Genomic DNA, 16613 nt, shown 5'->3' on the forward strand with positions numbered 1-16613 from the left:
ACATTTGTGAAAGAATGGGTCGTTCTAAAGAGCTAACTGAATTCGAACATGGTACTGTAATAGGATGCCACCGTTGCAAAAAGTCAGTTTGTGAAATTTCTTCTCTCCTAGATATTCCACAATCAACTGTAAGTGGTATTATTGCAAAGTGGAAACGTTTAGGAACCACAGCAACTCAGCCACAAAGTGGCAGACCACGTAATGTTACAGAGCGGGGTCGCCGAGTGCTGAGGCGCATAGTGTGTAAAAGTTGCCAAAGTTCTGCTGACTCAATAACTGCAGAGTTCCAAACCAGCTCTGGCATTAATATCAGCACCAAAACTGTGCGCCGGGAGCTTCATGGCATGGGTTTCCATGGCCGAGCAGCTGCATGCAAGCCTTACATCACCAAGCACAATGCCAAGTGTCGGATGGAGTGGCCACTGGACTCTGGAGCAGTGGAAACGTGTTCTGTGGAGTGACGAATCACGCTTCTCTATCTGGCAGTCTGATGGACGAGTCTGGGTTTGGCGAATGCCAGGAGAACGTTACCTGCCTGACTGCATTATGCCAACTGTAAAGTTTGGTGGAGGAGGGATAATGCTATGGGGTTGTTTTTCTGGGGTTGGCCTAGGCCCCTTAGTTCCAGTGAAGGGAAATCTTAATGCTTCATCTTACCAAGTCATTTTGGACAATTCTATGCTTCCAACTTTGTGGAAACAGTTTGGGGAAGGCCCTTTTCTGTTCCAGCATGACTGTGCCCCAGTGCACAAAGCAAGGTCCATAAAGGCATGGTTGGATGAATTTGGTGTGGAAGAACTTGACTGGCCTGCACAGAGCCCCATTGAACACCTTAGGGATGAACTAGAACGGAGATTGCGAGCCAGGCCTTCTCGTCCAACATCAGTGTCTGACCTCACAAATGCTATTCTGGATGAATGGGCAAAAATTCCCACAGACACGCTCCAAAATCTCGTAGAAAGCCTTCCCAGAAGAGTGGAAGCTGTTATAGCTGCAAAGGGGGGACCAACTTCATATTAATGCCTGTGAATTAGGAATGGGATGTCATAAAAGCTCCTGTAGGTGTAATGTGTAGGTGGCCCAATGCTTTTGTCCATATAGACATATATGACTTTAGAAAGAGCGCAGCCCCACCCGCCCCCATCACCCTGTGTGACTCTCCAGTGGACACTGTGGAGTCCTTCCGTTTCCTGGGCTCCATCATCAGCCAGGACCTCCGGTGGGAGCTGAACATCAGCTCCCTCATCAAGAAAGCCCAACAGAGGATGTACTTCCTGAGGCAGCTGAGGAAGTTTAACCTGCCACAAACAATGCTGGTTCACTTCTACACCGCCATCATAGAGTCCATCCTCACCTCCTCCATCACCGTCTGGTACGCTGCTGCCTCCACCAAGGACAGACGCAGACTGCAGCGTATCATCCGCTCTGCAGAGAGGGTGATCGGCTGCAACCTTCCATCTCTTCAGGACCTGTACTCCTCCAGGACCCTGAGGAGAGCAGGGAAGATTGCTGCCGACCCCTCCCACCCCAGACACCATCTGTTCGACCCCCTCCCCTCTGGCAGGAGGCTGCGGTCCATCAGGACCAAAACCTCCCGCCACAAAAACAGTTTCTTCCCCTCTGCAGTCAACCTGACAAACTCACACTGACCCCCCCCCCCCAGAACACAAACACAAGCTATACGTTATATTAGCGTACATCGCCCCTGTCCCCCCTGCGTTACATTAACGCACCCACCCCCTACTGGACACTTTATCTGGACACTTTACTTTATTCTGGTCAAAACTGCACTGTTTGTTATCTGCACTGTTTGTTATTTATCTTGTTTTTATTTTTTATTTTTATTCTATTTTACTTTTTATATTCTACTTATTTGTTATCAAATCAATAGCACCTTCAGACCACAGCAAATTCCTTGTAATGTATGTTACTTGGCAATAAACAGTTTCTGATTCTGATTCTGATTCTGATTCTGATTCTGATAGTGTATCTGTGCATCAGGAAACTCCTTAAATCACAGAGAGTTGAAGGAGAACATTTGGAGGACATCAGAGGGGAAAATCAGAAAATATTTTGTCTATAAAATACAATCCAGTTTCACTAAAATTAGTAAATAAACTTATAAAAGTTGTGTGTTTTTGTACAGTAATCAGTGAGGCCCGGCTCCCAGAAACACTCCATCGCTCCAATGGTATCTATCATTTTTCTAACCTAATTCTTGTCTCATTTGTGGTCTGATGAACTGCAAATTCATCAAATTCTTACTGTAGCTGTCATATGCCACGGAGCACACCGGCAAGAGGATGAGTCTGTGCGGGCCGTGCTCAGAGGCTTCTCCTTCCCCTTCTGTAGGCTTCCGGGAAGTTGGCCAATCAGAATAAAGTGGGATTATAGGAAGGGGTCCTGAGAGAGACAGGAGCTCAAACGGCTTGTGGGTGAACTGAGGGGCTGCATGAAGGGCCGGAATAAGATGAATAGGGACTTTTTTGAACTGTGACTCAAGCAAAGCTACTCTAGTGGAGTCCCAGAATAAAAATATAGAGATGGAAATGAGCATATAGGATCTTTAATAAAAAGCTTGGCATGCAAAAACACAGCATTTTTTGACCCACATTTTACATATTGTGTACAAGAAATTTCAATAAGACAAATAGTTTCTTGACTTCTGACAAATGTTTTTATATCAAGCTCAGGAGGAACGATCGCAGCAGGAAATACTGTACAAACAAATTGTGACATTTCTTGATGATGGAAATAAAACAGGGAGTAAAACCGTGAAATATTTACATTTGATTGAGTTTACATTGCCTCCCTCTTCTTCCTGTCTCACGAGATATGATCAGTAACTGAGAAATTGGTTGTATTTTGACAGGCCACCCTTTCTGTCTAAAGGTCATGTGCTATCTAGCCGATTTACAACATAAACCATAAACAATGTAAAAAGGGTTTTTACATTAACAACTATGAATTATATTTGAATCTAAATTTTCTTAATATAAAAGGCTTCTTTCTGCCTGTAGAGCAACTAGGACAGATGTTTGTTTGTTTTTTACTTTCTTGTTTGCAAGTCAATATCTTTTATGTATTCCACATATTGAAGACATAACATCTTGCCTTGCAGTGAGTCATGCAAATAAAAACACACATGAATAAATGGGATAATTTGTATAACCTGTATATTTACCGCTAGTCACTGCGGCCAGATTATATTTAGCAGTTGCACAACAAAACGTACTCTGTAGTCTTGAAACACGGGAAGTCGACTAGGTTTTGAATTACAACAGCTAAACGGGGAAGTTTGCTCCATGATGTTCTGCAAATCAGACCAAAGTTTATTTTTTGCACTTTTAAAACACTCACCAAAGGATCTCATTGCTGCTCTATTTCTGATGTGGGCTTGTCTGGTAAGGCACAATTATGTTTTTTAATGATTTTACATTTTAGCCAAGACAATTATATGTTTATTTTTTTGAACTCCACAAAAGACATCATGATCTCAGCTAATATGTTATTTGGTGGGGTTTTGTTTAGCAGAGCTAAACCCTAAAAGCATAAGTGTTATACATATGGTATTGTTTAAAATGATTTAGAAACTTTCAGGAAAGTTCTAAAGCAAGATGAATCCTGGTTGTATGGTGCAAGTTTCTGGTGCGAATATGAATGTGCATTTTAAGATTTTGTTACAAGTACTTATATTCTTTTTAATCCAAATTTTTAAAAAGTCACAGCATTATTGTGTTTGCAAATCTAGGCGATGGGTTACACTGCAGTCCTGTGTGTGAATATGGTGACAGCCAACATGCTGCTGAGTGTCTTCTTTCTTTCAGGTGAGCTGTTTGTTCAGTCACTTTTACAGTTTGAGATTTGTTCCACATTGGAGCCATGTTAACCATGAGTCTGTTTTTATAGGTGCTTTGGCTGAATGTCTTAATAAGCCAGTAGACCTCCTCATTACTGCGCCTCAGAAGATGGAAGCACTGAGTGGATCCTGTGTGCATATCCCATGTAACTTTAGTGCTCGATCAAAACAAGAGTTTGGCAGCAGCAGAGAAATCTTCGGAGTGTGGATTAAAAAAGCCCCCTATTTTGGCAAACGTCCAGAGAATGTGATTTTCAACAGTAGTGGCACAGTCAAAATCTATCCAATGAATATTACTGGGAACCTGAGTGAGAACAACTGCACCACCTTATTTTCTAGTTTAATCCCAAATTATACCGACCCATACTTCTTTAGAATCATGGACTGGCCATTCAGGGCAACAGCTGTTTGTGATCATGTTCAAATAAATGTTACAGGTAAGAGAGTTTGGTTCGATTTTTATTAGTCTATAACAATAGTTAAGAAATAAACAAGAAAATTAGGCACAGTTTTGACCTAAAATACAAAACAAACAAATTATATATATTACTTGGCCAATAAAGCTGATTCTGAGTCTGTTTCTATACCGCAGATTCTCCTCGGAGCCCCACAATTGAGATCTCAGGTGATCTGAAGGAGGAGGAGTCTGTCACTATAACCTGCTCAGCTCTCACTCCCTGTCCACACTCCCCTCCTCAACTCACCTGGAATCTCCAACAAGACACAAACAAAATAGAGGAAGAAGCAGATCGAACCTTTACGACTAAAATCCAGGCGACCATCACTCTGTCAGACCAACATGATGGATACAGCATCACCTGTTCTGCCAGATATCCTGTGAATGAAGGAAAAGCTTTCAAGACAGCAGAGGAGAGAAAGACTCTCAGTGTTTCATGTAAGACAACCAGAGTTTGTTGTTGGATCCTGGCAGCACATGATGACTCATGGGATGTCAGCTGATTTTAATGAATAAAGATAATCTCACATTTTCCTCAGATGCTCCCAAAGACACCTCAGCGTCCATCAGTCCATCAGGTTTGGTGTCAGCAGGTAGCTGGGTGAACCTGACCTGCTCCAGCAGAGCCAAGCCTCCCGTCAGCCGCTTCAGCTGGTTCAGGATCAGCAAAGATGGACCCGTGACTGTATCTGAAGGAGACTTTTACAGCCTCAAGGTTACCAATGTCACTGATGGAGGAGTTTATTACTGTGTGGCCACAAATTATCTTGGTAATCAGACGTCACCAGAGATCCAGCTGAATATTAAAGGTAATTGTAAAACTGTAATGAATCAGCTGCTGTACAGCTTTTTTGTAAAATGAAATGATCTTGGAAATTAAACAATAATCCGTCTTACTATTGAAGGTAAATACTGGACTTAATCCACTTCTACAATGGCCATATCAGCTTCATCTTCTTTTAGTAGTCACATATATTTGGTTTCTTTATAGGAGCTGATGGATTTCTAGAAAGTGGGCCAGTTCTTGGAGGAATCATTGGGGTCATCATACTCTGCCTGGTTGTCTGTGTTTGGTAAGTATCACAAATTAAAGCAGCTAATGTGACTCAGTGTCTGGGACTTCACTGTCAGCCACAGCCACATTCAAAACACACCAACGTCTCAAAGAGCACATTTTCTACATTTGACGTTATTTATTTTACAGCACTCTCGTTTGTTGGAGGCAGCGAAAGTCGACAACTCAACAACAGAGTCAGGTGAGAAAATTTGAAACTTTGCACTTTAACTTTTAAAGTTTTGGATTTGTTTATAGTGACTGTACAGTAAGATGCATGAAAGCACGCCAACTGAACACTAAATATACAATCTTTGGGAGGTTCTTCATGAGTAAAAATGTGAAGAAATGCAACAAAATATCATGCAAGACTAAGAATGTACAACCCACGTGTGACAACGCCACCCTGGGAATTTCACCCAGAGAATCATCATTTACTTTACAGATTCTTATAATAAGATAAGCAGAGACATGAGTTTCCAGTTTAAAATTGATGGTCCTTTATTTAGACAAAATTTTGTTGGGGTATTAATAATCCAGTCAAAAGAGAGTTTATTACAAAAAAAAAAAGATATTTTAAAATCCTCTAAAACATACCACCATACTAAGAGTCAGTACCAGTACAGGCAGGGGTGTCAGGGAAACCTACAGGAGTGAGGGAAAGGGGAGTCACCACCACCACCACCACCAAGGAGGGGGAGAGAATCTCACACACAACAAAGCAACAAAAAGAAGAACGCGTTAGAATACACAGCAAATTAAATCGTGCAATAAATACGCATACAATACATTACAAAAAGGGCACAGGAATTTGAGATAGCATGCAACCAAAAGAAACCAGAGAGGGGAAACCCTCCACCTAGTGACTCACCACCTGTAGGCACCAAACAGCCAACTAACAAACCCCAAAATATTACAAATTCCCAGCCAAAAACAACTCACAGATATTGGTTTTTATAAAGAAAGAAACAAGAAAACAAATACCTCCTCGCACCATACAACCCCTGCTTAACTTAAATACTGGGGGAAAATCAGTCAATCCAGGAAGCAAACTAAAGAAAACCACAGATCACAAATTCATATTAAGGAAGCAAAGAAAACAAAAATCAGGTAACTGAGAATATCCAAAGAAAATTAAACAAGCGACAAAAACAGCAATTGCCCAAACTCCTCCTTTGCACACACAGCATCTAGGTCAGGCAGGGGCAGACATCTTTTTCCTGTTCCTAGTACAAGAGGTACATGTCATTAAAGAATATAGGACGCATATATACCTACACATACACACAGAAACCCATACCTTATTGAGCATCAATCCTCCAGACAATCATGAGGCCGGGGGAGCGAGGCAAGCCTGCTGCAGGTTGCTCGCTACCTATCACAATCGCAAGAGTAGAAGACTCGTTTTGAGCTCTTTTGTGACACAATATAAGATGTTTTGTTGCTGTTTCCAGTCAAAGTCCACAGTCCACATCCAGCTACTCACAACATTTCATGTTGTTTTGCAGAGTCAAAGAGGTGAAGAGCTGGCTGTTAAAAAGCCAGCAAGAAAAACAGAAGAAGAGGAAGGAGGCATCCATTACGGAGAGATCAACTTCTCCCAGCGGAGACCTGAACGGTCCACTGACTCAGCGCAGGACAGTGGACAGCAGCAGGACACGCTGTATGCACAGGTCAAAGTGTCCCAGCCAGCAAACAGCTTAACGCAGACTGCTGACGGCCCGGAGGACCTCTATGCTCAAGTGAAGACGAAATGAGTGTAACTTTTTTATGTTAGTTGATGTTAGTTGAAAGACACTGGAGCCTGGACAAGATGTTGTCTTTGCTGCAGTTCACTGAAGGGAAACTCAAAACCTCCACATCCTGCAGCTTTTTCCTGTCAGTTATCCACATATTTATATGTGGATGCTGACCTCACGCAACTGCTGTGATATTTACTGATATGTCTGATATGTGCAAGTCCCAAGGCTCTAAATAGGGAACTACAGTCTAAATTACACCAGAAGCATTTCTGCATGCACATTTGCAATGCAGGACTGAGTATTTTTGAATTTTTATTCTTGACAAGACATTGTTAAAAGTAATTTCAGCTCCTTATGTATTCTGTATCCCATTGTCTTAAAAAAGACTATGGGATACTGGGAGTCTGTCACTGGATTTAAACATATTTATAACCACATGTCTCTTTTTGAGGGGATTAATTTCAAGAAACACAGTGATTTTGCACCCTGCAGACAATCACACTGTGGTACAAGCAAACTATCCTCATTTTATACCAGCCAAGGCAAACAAGTCTCCTCTCATTATTACTCATTGGCATAACTCTAAATGCGTCATTTAGAATAACTTTATAATGCAAGTCAAACCAATACTTAGGTTGTGCCTCCTTCTTCTCTTGCATGTGCTTGTGTTATTTGTTCTTCTCTCACCTTCATGGAGTTGTTTTTATCTCATTTTATGTTGGATATGACGTTGGTTGTTGCAGCAATTGTTGACCAGACTAACTGGTTATACATAATATATTGTATTATTGGTATACTGTCATGTTTTCATTAAAAAAAAAATAAAACTGAGAAATTCTTTCCCTCATTTATCCTCTCGTTTGGGTTAGTATACACAGCAAGACAACAACAACTCATGATGTCATTTATTTAATGACAAAGTTGCAATACACAAACACTCAACACTTTCATCACTGATCTCTCATCAGTCCGGTAATGCAGAGAAACAGAGATAAAGGCGATCCACAGTTACTGTGCACAAGTCAACAACAACACATGAAGTTAATGTTTCTTTTGTTTAAAGATCATTAATAGAAATTACTATTAGGATCATTATCATCATGATTTATGTAATACATGAAGATTATACAGCACATAGCCTTGCAGTGAGTCATGTGGTTAAAAGCACTCAGGATATTTGCAGGAAAGGTTTCTCATATTTCTCTGTGGGCTTTGATCGCGGGAAGTAGAGTCTGTTTTAAATTGCAACAACTAAATAGGGAAGTTTGTTTTTTGTGGTGGTTTGTTGTGCCTCACCTCAGATTCATGAATCGTACCATTTGCACTTTAAAATCACCAATGAAAGGATCTAATAGTTGCTCTCTTGTTGATGTGAGCCTCTTTGGTAAGACGACATATACCGATTTCACTTTTTGTCTAACCCAGAGCGTCGTATTCATTTGCAGTTTGCAGACTTTGCTAGTCCCTTAAAACACAGTAAATTGTGGTTGTGCTGAGCATGTTGAATGCTTTGTAAACGTTACTGCATTATTGTGTTTGTGAATCCAGGTGATGAGTGTCATTGTAGTCCTGTGTGTGAATATGGCAACAACCAATATGTTGCTGAGTGTCTTCTTTCTTTCAGGTGAGCTGTTTGATCATTTACAGTTTGAACTTCATTTAGAATCAGAGACCTGTACAGATAGAGCTAATTTGACAACTGTTGTTTAAATCCTGATGATTTATATCAAAATTGTCAGCAGCACATGAAAAACAATGTGCCACATCTTGCTGCTGAAGTATATTTTGTCTTTGTATTCATAGAGATTTGTTCCACATGATGTTGCTCATGAGTCTGGTTTACAGGTGCTTTGGCTGATTGTCCTGAGGCAGCAGACCTCTTCATAACTACACCAGAGAAGATGGAAGCACTGAGCGGATCCTGTCTGCAAATCCCATGTAGCTTTACTGATGGACCAAAACGAGATTTTGACAGCAGCAGAGAAACCTTCGGAGTGTGGATTAAAAGTGAACCAAAATTGTCAAAAATAAACAACGTGATTTTCAACAGCAGTGGCGCAATTAACATCTACCCAATGAACATTACTGGAAACCTCAGTCAGAGAGATTGCACCACTTTGTTTTCCAGTTTAATCATGAATTACACAGACACATACTTCTTGAGAATCATGAACTGGCCTTCCAGGGCAACAGCTGTTTGTGATCCTCTTCAAATAAATGTTACAGGTAAGAGAGTTTAAAACATGATTGTTTAGAATAGGTCTGGTGCAGCTTTTGTCTAAACAGCAAACGTTGTGACCCTAACCTTCTCTACTGTAGATCATCAGCAGTGTTTGTGAGGGTCAAATGTTACAGAAACCTGCCGGTGAATGTCTGACAGAAATATGTATATATACCTACTGTGGTTTATTTTGCATTACTATAATAGTCCTGTGAGAAAGATGCCTGTAAATGCTGAAAAAGGGAAGTCTCAGTTTCACTGTCCTGCAATGGGATTTTTTTCATTTGATGAAACTGCTGATGAAACGCTCAGTTTTGGTAAAAGTTTGACGTAGTCAACACTTCCACAAACAGAGGATGAGCTCTAATGACTGTGGTGGAAGAAGCTCTCAGATATTTTAGTTAAGTAAAAGTACAAGTACAACAATGCAAAAATACTCCGTTACAAGTAAAAATACTGCATTTAAAATCCTACTTCACTTTTAGATTGTTAATACTGATGCTTCAATGTGGAAGCAAACTGTATACTTAAACTGTAAACTGTATAAGTTTGATAGTTTATTCCGGTGGTTTCCAACCTAGGGGTTGGGCCACTCCAAGGGGTCAAAAGATAATCTAAGAGGATGTGAGAGGAAATAAACCTGTGCTCACATTTTGGACTTTTCTCCCGGCTTTACTTTATTGTGAAATATTGGAGATTTTACCATATCTGTCCTTTAACAGTTGTTGAAATTAAACCGCATGAGAAGTTTAGAGGGGAAACATCTCTTTGTGGAACTGCTAACAACTTATAGATATCTGAAACACGACAAGGAGCCCCTTTATAAGGGGTCCCAAGCCAAAAAGGCTGGGAATCACTGGTTTAATCCTTAACGATGTGTTGTATTAAACAATCTTATCATGTGTGTTAATGTCTTATTCTGTAGAGTGACTAGTAACTATAGCTGTTAAATAAATGTGGTGGAATAAAAAAATACAACATTTCGCTCTCAATGTAGAAGAGTAGAAGGATAAAATTGCATAGTACAGTAAATGTACCTAGTACTTTCCACCACTGGACCTTCTCTCCAGCACCACCATAAAGTTCACATTTGTGGTTTTGAGTGAAATGTCTCAACATCATTTGGATGGATTGTCTTGAAATTTAGTACAGACATTCAGGATGAATTGTAATCAATTCATCAAGTCAAATCTTTCTTTCCAATACTTTATTTTATTCACAGAATATCATCAGCCTCAGCTGTACTTCCTGCTGACATGCTGAATTAAGATGCTGAATGTGGTAAATATTATACCTGCTAAACATCAGCATGTTAGCATTGCCATTGTGGCATGTTAGCATGCTGGTGTTAGCATTTAGCTCAATGAGCAGCCTCACAGAGCATAGCTGTATAGACTCTTAGATTTTACACTGAAAAATATAGTAACAAGACTGTGTTTGATTTGAAACCACAGATTCTCCTCGGAGCCCCACAATTGAGATCTCAGGTGATCTGAAGGAGCAGGAGTCTGTCACTATAACCTGCTCAGCTCTCACTCCCTGTCCACACTCCCCTCCTCAACTCACCTGGAATCTCCAACAAGACACAAACAAAATAGAGGAAAACGCAGATCGAACCTTTACGACTAACATCCAGGCGACCATCACTCTGTCAGACCAACATGATGGATACAGCATCACCTGTTCTGCCAGATATCCTGTGAATGAAGGAAAAGCTTTCAAGACAGCAGAGGAGAGAAAGACTCTCAGTGTTTCATGTAAGACAACCAGAGTTTGTTGTTGGATCCTGGCAGCACATGATGACTCATGGGATGTCAGCTGATTTTAATGAATAAAGATAATCTCACATTTTCCTCAGATGCTCCCAAAGACACCTCAGCGTCCATCAGTCCATCAGGTTTGGTGTCAGCAGGTAGCTGGGTGAACCTGACCTGCTCCAGCAGAGCCAAGCCTCCCGTCAGCCACTTCAGCTGGTTCAGGATCAGCAAAGATGGACCCGTGACTGTATCTGAAGGAGACTTTTACAGCTTCAATGTGACAGATGGAGGAGTTTATTACTGTGTGGCCACAAATTATCTTGGTAATCAGACGTCACCAGAGATCCATCTGAATATTAAAGGTTAATATGAGAGGTTGGACTATTTTCTAGTTGCTATATCCATATTGTCCACTTGTCTTCTTTCAGTCACTTACATTGGTTTTGTTTTTTCAATGAGCAGAAATTAGCTCTCTGCCATGGTGGGCAGTTCTTGGAGGAATCGTTGGGATCATTGCACTCATCTGCCTGGCTGTCTGTGTTTTGTAAGTGTCCCAAATGAAAGCAGCTAACTTGACTCAGTTAATGGTCCTGACATTTTAGCTGCACATCCAACAACACTTCTCATGAGTCTTGGCAACTTTGCTGGAACACTGTATATTTAACTTAAAACATAATATAATTAATCTAACAGCCTCTCATGTCTTTCAGGTGTTTAAAGTCAACACCTCGAACTCCACCACAGACCCAGGTGGGAAAATACTACAAAACTTTAGCTGTACAGTTCTGAGCTGTGTCGTTTGAATGTTTGACAACTGTTCATTGGCTGTGTAGTCTACCTGACTCACTGCTCAGACAATGATTGACTATAATACCCTTTTCAGAGCTGTCTCTGTGCTGTGTTGTAGTTCTGATTTTGTCTAAAAGTCCATACAATTTGAGATGGGTCTGTAATTCTTTAATAAGGAAGGATTCAGCTGCCTGTTCCCCTCACAACACTTCCTGTTTGATTCATGGTTTTTTTTATAGAGTGAAGAGGTGGCTGCAAGTAACACTGAAGAAAAAGCAGACGACATCCATTACGGAGAGATCCACTTCTCCCAGCGGAGACCTGAACCGTCCTCTGACTCAGTGCAGGACAGTGGACAGCAGCAGGACACACTGTATGCACAGGTCAAAGTGTCCCAGCCAGCAAACCGCTTAACACAGACTGCAGACATAGAGGATCTCTACGCTCAAGTGAAGACGAAATGAGTGTTGTTGTTAAAAGGCAAAAAAATACAATTGTGAAGAATTCATATTCAATGTGCCTTAATGCAGCTGCTGCTGTGTGATTTTTCAATTACATGTCAAATGAATAAAAGCGTCAAAGCTCTAAAAAGGGAACTATAGTCTAAAATGACAACAGGTAAGTGAATGTAGTGAACTTGACACCAGAAGCAATTCTGCACACATATTAGCAGTGTTGTGCAAGACTATATTTCATTTTGAAATGTTTGTCCTTTTGCTTTGTGAGATTTTCTAATTATTTCTGACAAGGCATTGTACATAATGTATTGTGTATCCCATTTTCTTCAAAAAGTTCATTTGTAGTTATTCGTTGTGCTGTAATGAAAACCTTTTATCCAACTTTGAAAAATAGTCTTGGTCACATTTGTTGGTCCAACATTTCATACCATTTTAAAATGCCCAAATTTGTTGTATAAAGAGAGTTGTACAGTTTTTAAGTTGCAATAAAATTCAAGAACCGCTTCTGATATTAACACACTGATTTTGCACTTTGGTACAAGCGAGCGATCCTCAATTTAAACCAGTCAAGCCAAATGAGTCTCATTCCTCTGAAGTGTAAAACCTCAACTCAAAGTACTATCTGCTACGATCCTGTAGGTTAGTTAAACTAGGGGTTTAAGCATTAAGTAAATCACTTAGTTTATTATATTTCACTGTCAGTAAGGACGTCATTTTAAAGTCTCAGTTCTGTGACCAAGAGTCAAAGATAATCATCTTCATTACAAACACTTTCTAAAAAAGCTTTCATTTTGTTTAAACTGTGTAATGTAGCTCAGTGATTAGTAATGTTAACTCAAACGTGAGATGTTTATTTCAACAGTGTTCACTTATATTTTTGTATGTCTGTGACGCAATTAACTCGATATAAAGAAGACGAAGCCCTTCTTGTTGACAGGATGGAAACAGTGAAAAGTGTTTGGATTACAGTGTTCTTCAAGTCTTCCAGGTCATGTGAGTCTTAAAACATATCACATCTGCTTGCTTTTATATTACAACTAAACCAGGAAGTTGGCTACTTGGTCTGTAGCAGATCTGCTGAAATTCACACATTGAATGACTTGTACTGTAAAGTCGTAAGACTTTATTTTTTCTGCCTTTTAGTAGCAGGCTCTTTTGGTTAGAAAACATTTCACTGCTTTTACTGCTTTTATTTCTCAGCTTCTTAAACAGCAATTATTCTGTCCCTCTTCATGATGAACTGTTCGTCTCAAGAAATGTCAAGTGACTTCAGTAACATTTTACTTGAAATGAAATATCATAAACTGAAAAAAAACCAATTACATTTAAATTGATTTCAGTGTGCAAGTGCAGCGCTGCAGATGTTAATTAATCACTGCTTCTCACACAGTGAACTGGTTGTACACTTTATTTATAATGCACTTTAATCCCCAATCACTGTTGATCCAAAGTGTTTTACAGTACAGAGAAAAAACTGAACAAAACAAAGAACAGGACGAGGAAAATCCACGTGAATTTGTCTTGATTTGCCTTGACTGTGATTGTAAAACGTGTCATTGTCGCTCCCTGACTTCAGCTAATGAATGCTCACACAACAAAGAGAGTTTTCACTGTCCCATGATGAGGTTTTTCTACTTTACCAGGAGTCGAAATCATAATAAAACACTTATTTGTGTTTCAGGTTGACAATAAAAGAGCCAACAACAACAACAACCTCTCAGAGACCATGATGGTGAGATACCAGTGTTTCCACCAAGGAGTCAATCAGACTTCTGCTTGATACTTATAGAGCCTTTGAAGTGAACACAGCATTTTAATCAGTGTGACACATCTGTGAATCTAGGGTTTGAAAAGACAAATTTAACAGAGCACTGAGAAAAAGCTGAGAACTACAAGTAAAAAGGGGAAGTTGATTAGCTGGTCCTGTCAACAGGATCGTCATAGCGACTGTAGCCATGCAGCTCTCTGCAACAAAATGTCTTGATCAGTCCAGGATTGTGTTTACTGTGCATGATTCGACTCTTTATTCTTTGACGTGGAACCCTTTCCTTTTGTTTATTTGTAATTATACAAATAAACTGTTTATTTGTCATTTGTAATTTAAATCCTTCACACAAGCGTTGTGTATTACTGCATCTTTTTCTAGTATTATTCCTGATGGACACTTGACAGAACCAAAACTAATGATCCACCAAAAGGAGCTTTACCAGCCCCTGTCTGTTACTGCAATAGGCAGTTTTTCCTTCCTGCTTGCACCTGTTGGCATGGTGGCGTAATGGTTAGCACTGTTGCAGGGGAGGTGGAGCAGGATAGAAGGGGTGGGGGGTTTGATTCCCAGCTCCCCTGTCATGTCGAAGTGTCCTTGAGGAACTGGGAAGGTTGAAAAGTGCTATGTAAGTTTGTTTATTTATTATTTACCTGTTTTGGATGCACTATACAGTTGCACGTTTAAATACAAGAAATTCAGCAGGAGTAGATCATCTAGATCTTTATGTGCTTAGTGGCCCTCAATAAGCCTGGATCACTCCAATATTTGACCAAACAATCACAACTAGAAAGATTTCAGCTGTCTGAAAAGCTGCTCTGCAGCTGTTTGTTGTATAATAGATTAGTCTTAGGTTAGGGTTATATGATCCCACTTAGGGGAAGTTTCTTGCATATTTGTCTAATAAAACACTGGCTATCTGTACTGATGGTCTCAAATCATCCTCCTTTGGAACAAAAGGGTTCCACAAGAACTAAACTACTCGTAATAAAACACTCTATATATTATATGTCTACATTTTGTATCTGCTGTTCAGGTAAATCTTAACTACATGTGCGCAATACATTAAGTTAATATTTGTATATCTTTTTAAATATGTCACCATTGTGATTAATGTAATATGTACTACTAGAGAAGATACAGCATACAAGCTTGTTAAAAGTAATCTCTGTGAATAAGTCATTTGCACCACGATGAGTTTAAGATGCAACACCATCTGACTTCCTCACTCACAGGAAGGATGAAGACTTCTTGAATTTCTGCAGTATTTTAGTCGTGTGATATTTAGCCCCAAGGTGACCATGCTGTCTTGTTACAGATCATCCAGAGTTTGGGGCTGTTGTCTACGTTACAGTGAAGTTCCTGGTAATCTTCATGCTCTACAGTACAATCCTCGTCTTTGAGTGGTGAGACAAACTTTTCTATGATGTGGTCATTGGCAGATAAAGACTTATTGGTCTCTTTGAAATGTTTAGAGTCCATGTTGAACTTTTATTCATTCCATATCCTTTTCTTTCAGCTGGTTTAGATCAAGATGCTGCAAGAAACCAGTGAAGGTGAGCTACTAGACGAGAACAGGTACATTATTTTGTCAACAAGAAATTGTCTTGGAAGGAAAAAGGGGAGAAAAGCTCCTAATATGAAAGAGCAAAGGTTTCTTTGTAGGCGTCGTTGATGTTCAACAGTTGCACTGAAGAACTCCTTTAGAGACATTGATGTTTAGATATCCATGTCTGTGTGTTTTGTAGGGTTTTTATCAATGTCTGTTTTCCATCATGCAATAAGAAAAATACCTGAGACATTTTGTGAAGCAACTTCTTTTGATTGGCTCCTTAATTGATAACTGATCTCTTATAAGTAACTAGTTACTTCATCATGTGAAAGCTTGTGAGTACGCAGGGCGAAGACAGTCGCCTGCAATGTGTTTCCCACTTTCCCCTTGAAAGCATTTGGTTTTATACATTCAGTGCATAAGGTTTGATTCCTGACTTCAGTTCAGCTGTTGAATTATCTTTACATGTACTGACGGTGGGGGACATTAATAACGTTACAACACAGTCAGCAGTGTGGTGCAAGTCACCACAGTCACTGCAGGAGACTTCAGATGTAAACCCTGTGGCGTCTGGTTGACTTGTCACTGTCTAGTTTCCCACAGTGCTTGATGATACTTTGAGGTTGCTGTAAATGCAGTGAAGAGTAAATGTTAAAAGCGTGAGGCTTATCAGTGTGTGGTTGATGAAGTGAAGTGGGTAAAAGAGAAGTGGTGGAGAGTAAACGGATGATGGCATGAACAAAGTGCTGAGAAAATGCTGAGAACTTGAAGTTTACAGAAGAAGTTGGTCATTTGGCCAAATTGGTTTATCGATAAGTCCCCAATTTAGTCAACTTCAAGTCTGATTTCTGATCCAGCAGAAAGAGCCTCACCAGCTCTGTCTGTTGCCACAATCAGCCTTGTTCCCTTGGGTCTGTAAACTGGTCTGGATGCACGAACCAGTTTGACAATAAGAAACT

At 40.0% G+C, this 16613-nt stretch overlaps 2 protein-coding genes across 2 annotated transcripts; both read left to right on the plus strand.

Moving 5' to 3' along the window:
* The first annotated feature begins 3754 nt into the window (after window positions 1–3754).
* Window positions 3755–7205, plus strand: LOC139304120 (B-cell receptor CD22-like). The gene is made up of 7 exons (XM_070927966.1): window positions 3755–3827; window positions 3910–4296; window positions 4452–4754; window positions 4856–5125; window positions 5311–5389; window positions 5521–5572; window positions 6879–7205. The coding sequence occupies exons 1-7, from the start codon at window positions 3755–3757 to the stop codon at window positions 7125–7127; spliced, it is 1413 nt and encodes a 470-aa protein (XP_070784067.1). The 3' UTR covers window positions 7128–7205.
* Window positions 7206–8663: 1458 nt separating this feature from the next.
* LOC139304298 (B-cell receptor CD22-like) lies at window positions 8664–12743 on the plus strand. Its single transcript, XM_070928213.1, has 7 exons — window positions 8664–8736; window positions 8958–9338; window positions 10788–11090; window positions 11192–11452; window positions 11553–11634; window positions 11801–11840; window positions 12119–12743. The coding sequence occupies exons 1-7, from the start codon at window positions 8664–8666 to the stop codon at window positions 12341–12343; spliced, it is 1365 nt and encodes a 454-aa protein (XP_070784314.1). The 3' UTR covers window positions 12344–12743.
* Window positions 12744–16613: the final 3870 nt, after the last annotated feature.

Source organism: Enoplosus armatus, chromosome 21 (genome assembly GCF_043641665.1).
Source record: "Enoplosus armatus isolate fEnoArm2 chromosome 21, fEnoArm2.hap1, whole genome shotgun sequence".
NCBI classification, from domain to species: domain Eukaryota; kingdom Metazoa; phylum Chordata; class Actinopteri; order Centrarchiformes; family Enoplosidae; genus Enoplosus; species Enoplosus armatus.

Bases quoted from the DNA above. Each gene is read 5' to 3' on its own strand.
- LOC139304120 (XM_070927966.1), top strand. From the start codon at position 3,755: ATGGGTTACACTGCAGTCCTGTGTGTGAATATGGTGACAGCCAACATG. The intron at 5,126-5,310 runs GTAATTGTAAAA...TCTTTATAGGAG, and splicing joins GATCCAGCTGAATATTAAAG to CTGATGGATTTCTAGAAAGT. The intron at 5,390-5,520 runs GTAAGTATCACA...TTTATTTTACAG, and splicing joins TGCCTGGTTGTCTGTGTTTG to CACTCTCGTTTGTTGGAGGC.
- LOC139304298 (XM_070928213.1), top strand. From the start codon at position 8,664: ATGAGTGTCATTGTAGTCCTGTGTGTGAATATGGCAACAACCAATATG. The intron at 8,737-8,957 runs GTGAGCTGTTTG...TCTGGTTTACAG, and splicing joins GAGTGTCTTCTTTCTTTCAG to GTGCTTTGGCTGATTGTCCT. The intron at 11,635-11,800 runs GTAAGTGTCCCA...CATGTCTTTCAG, and splicing joins TGCCTGGCTGTCTGTGTTTT to GTGTTTAAAGTCAACACCTC.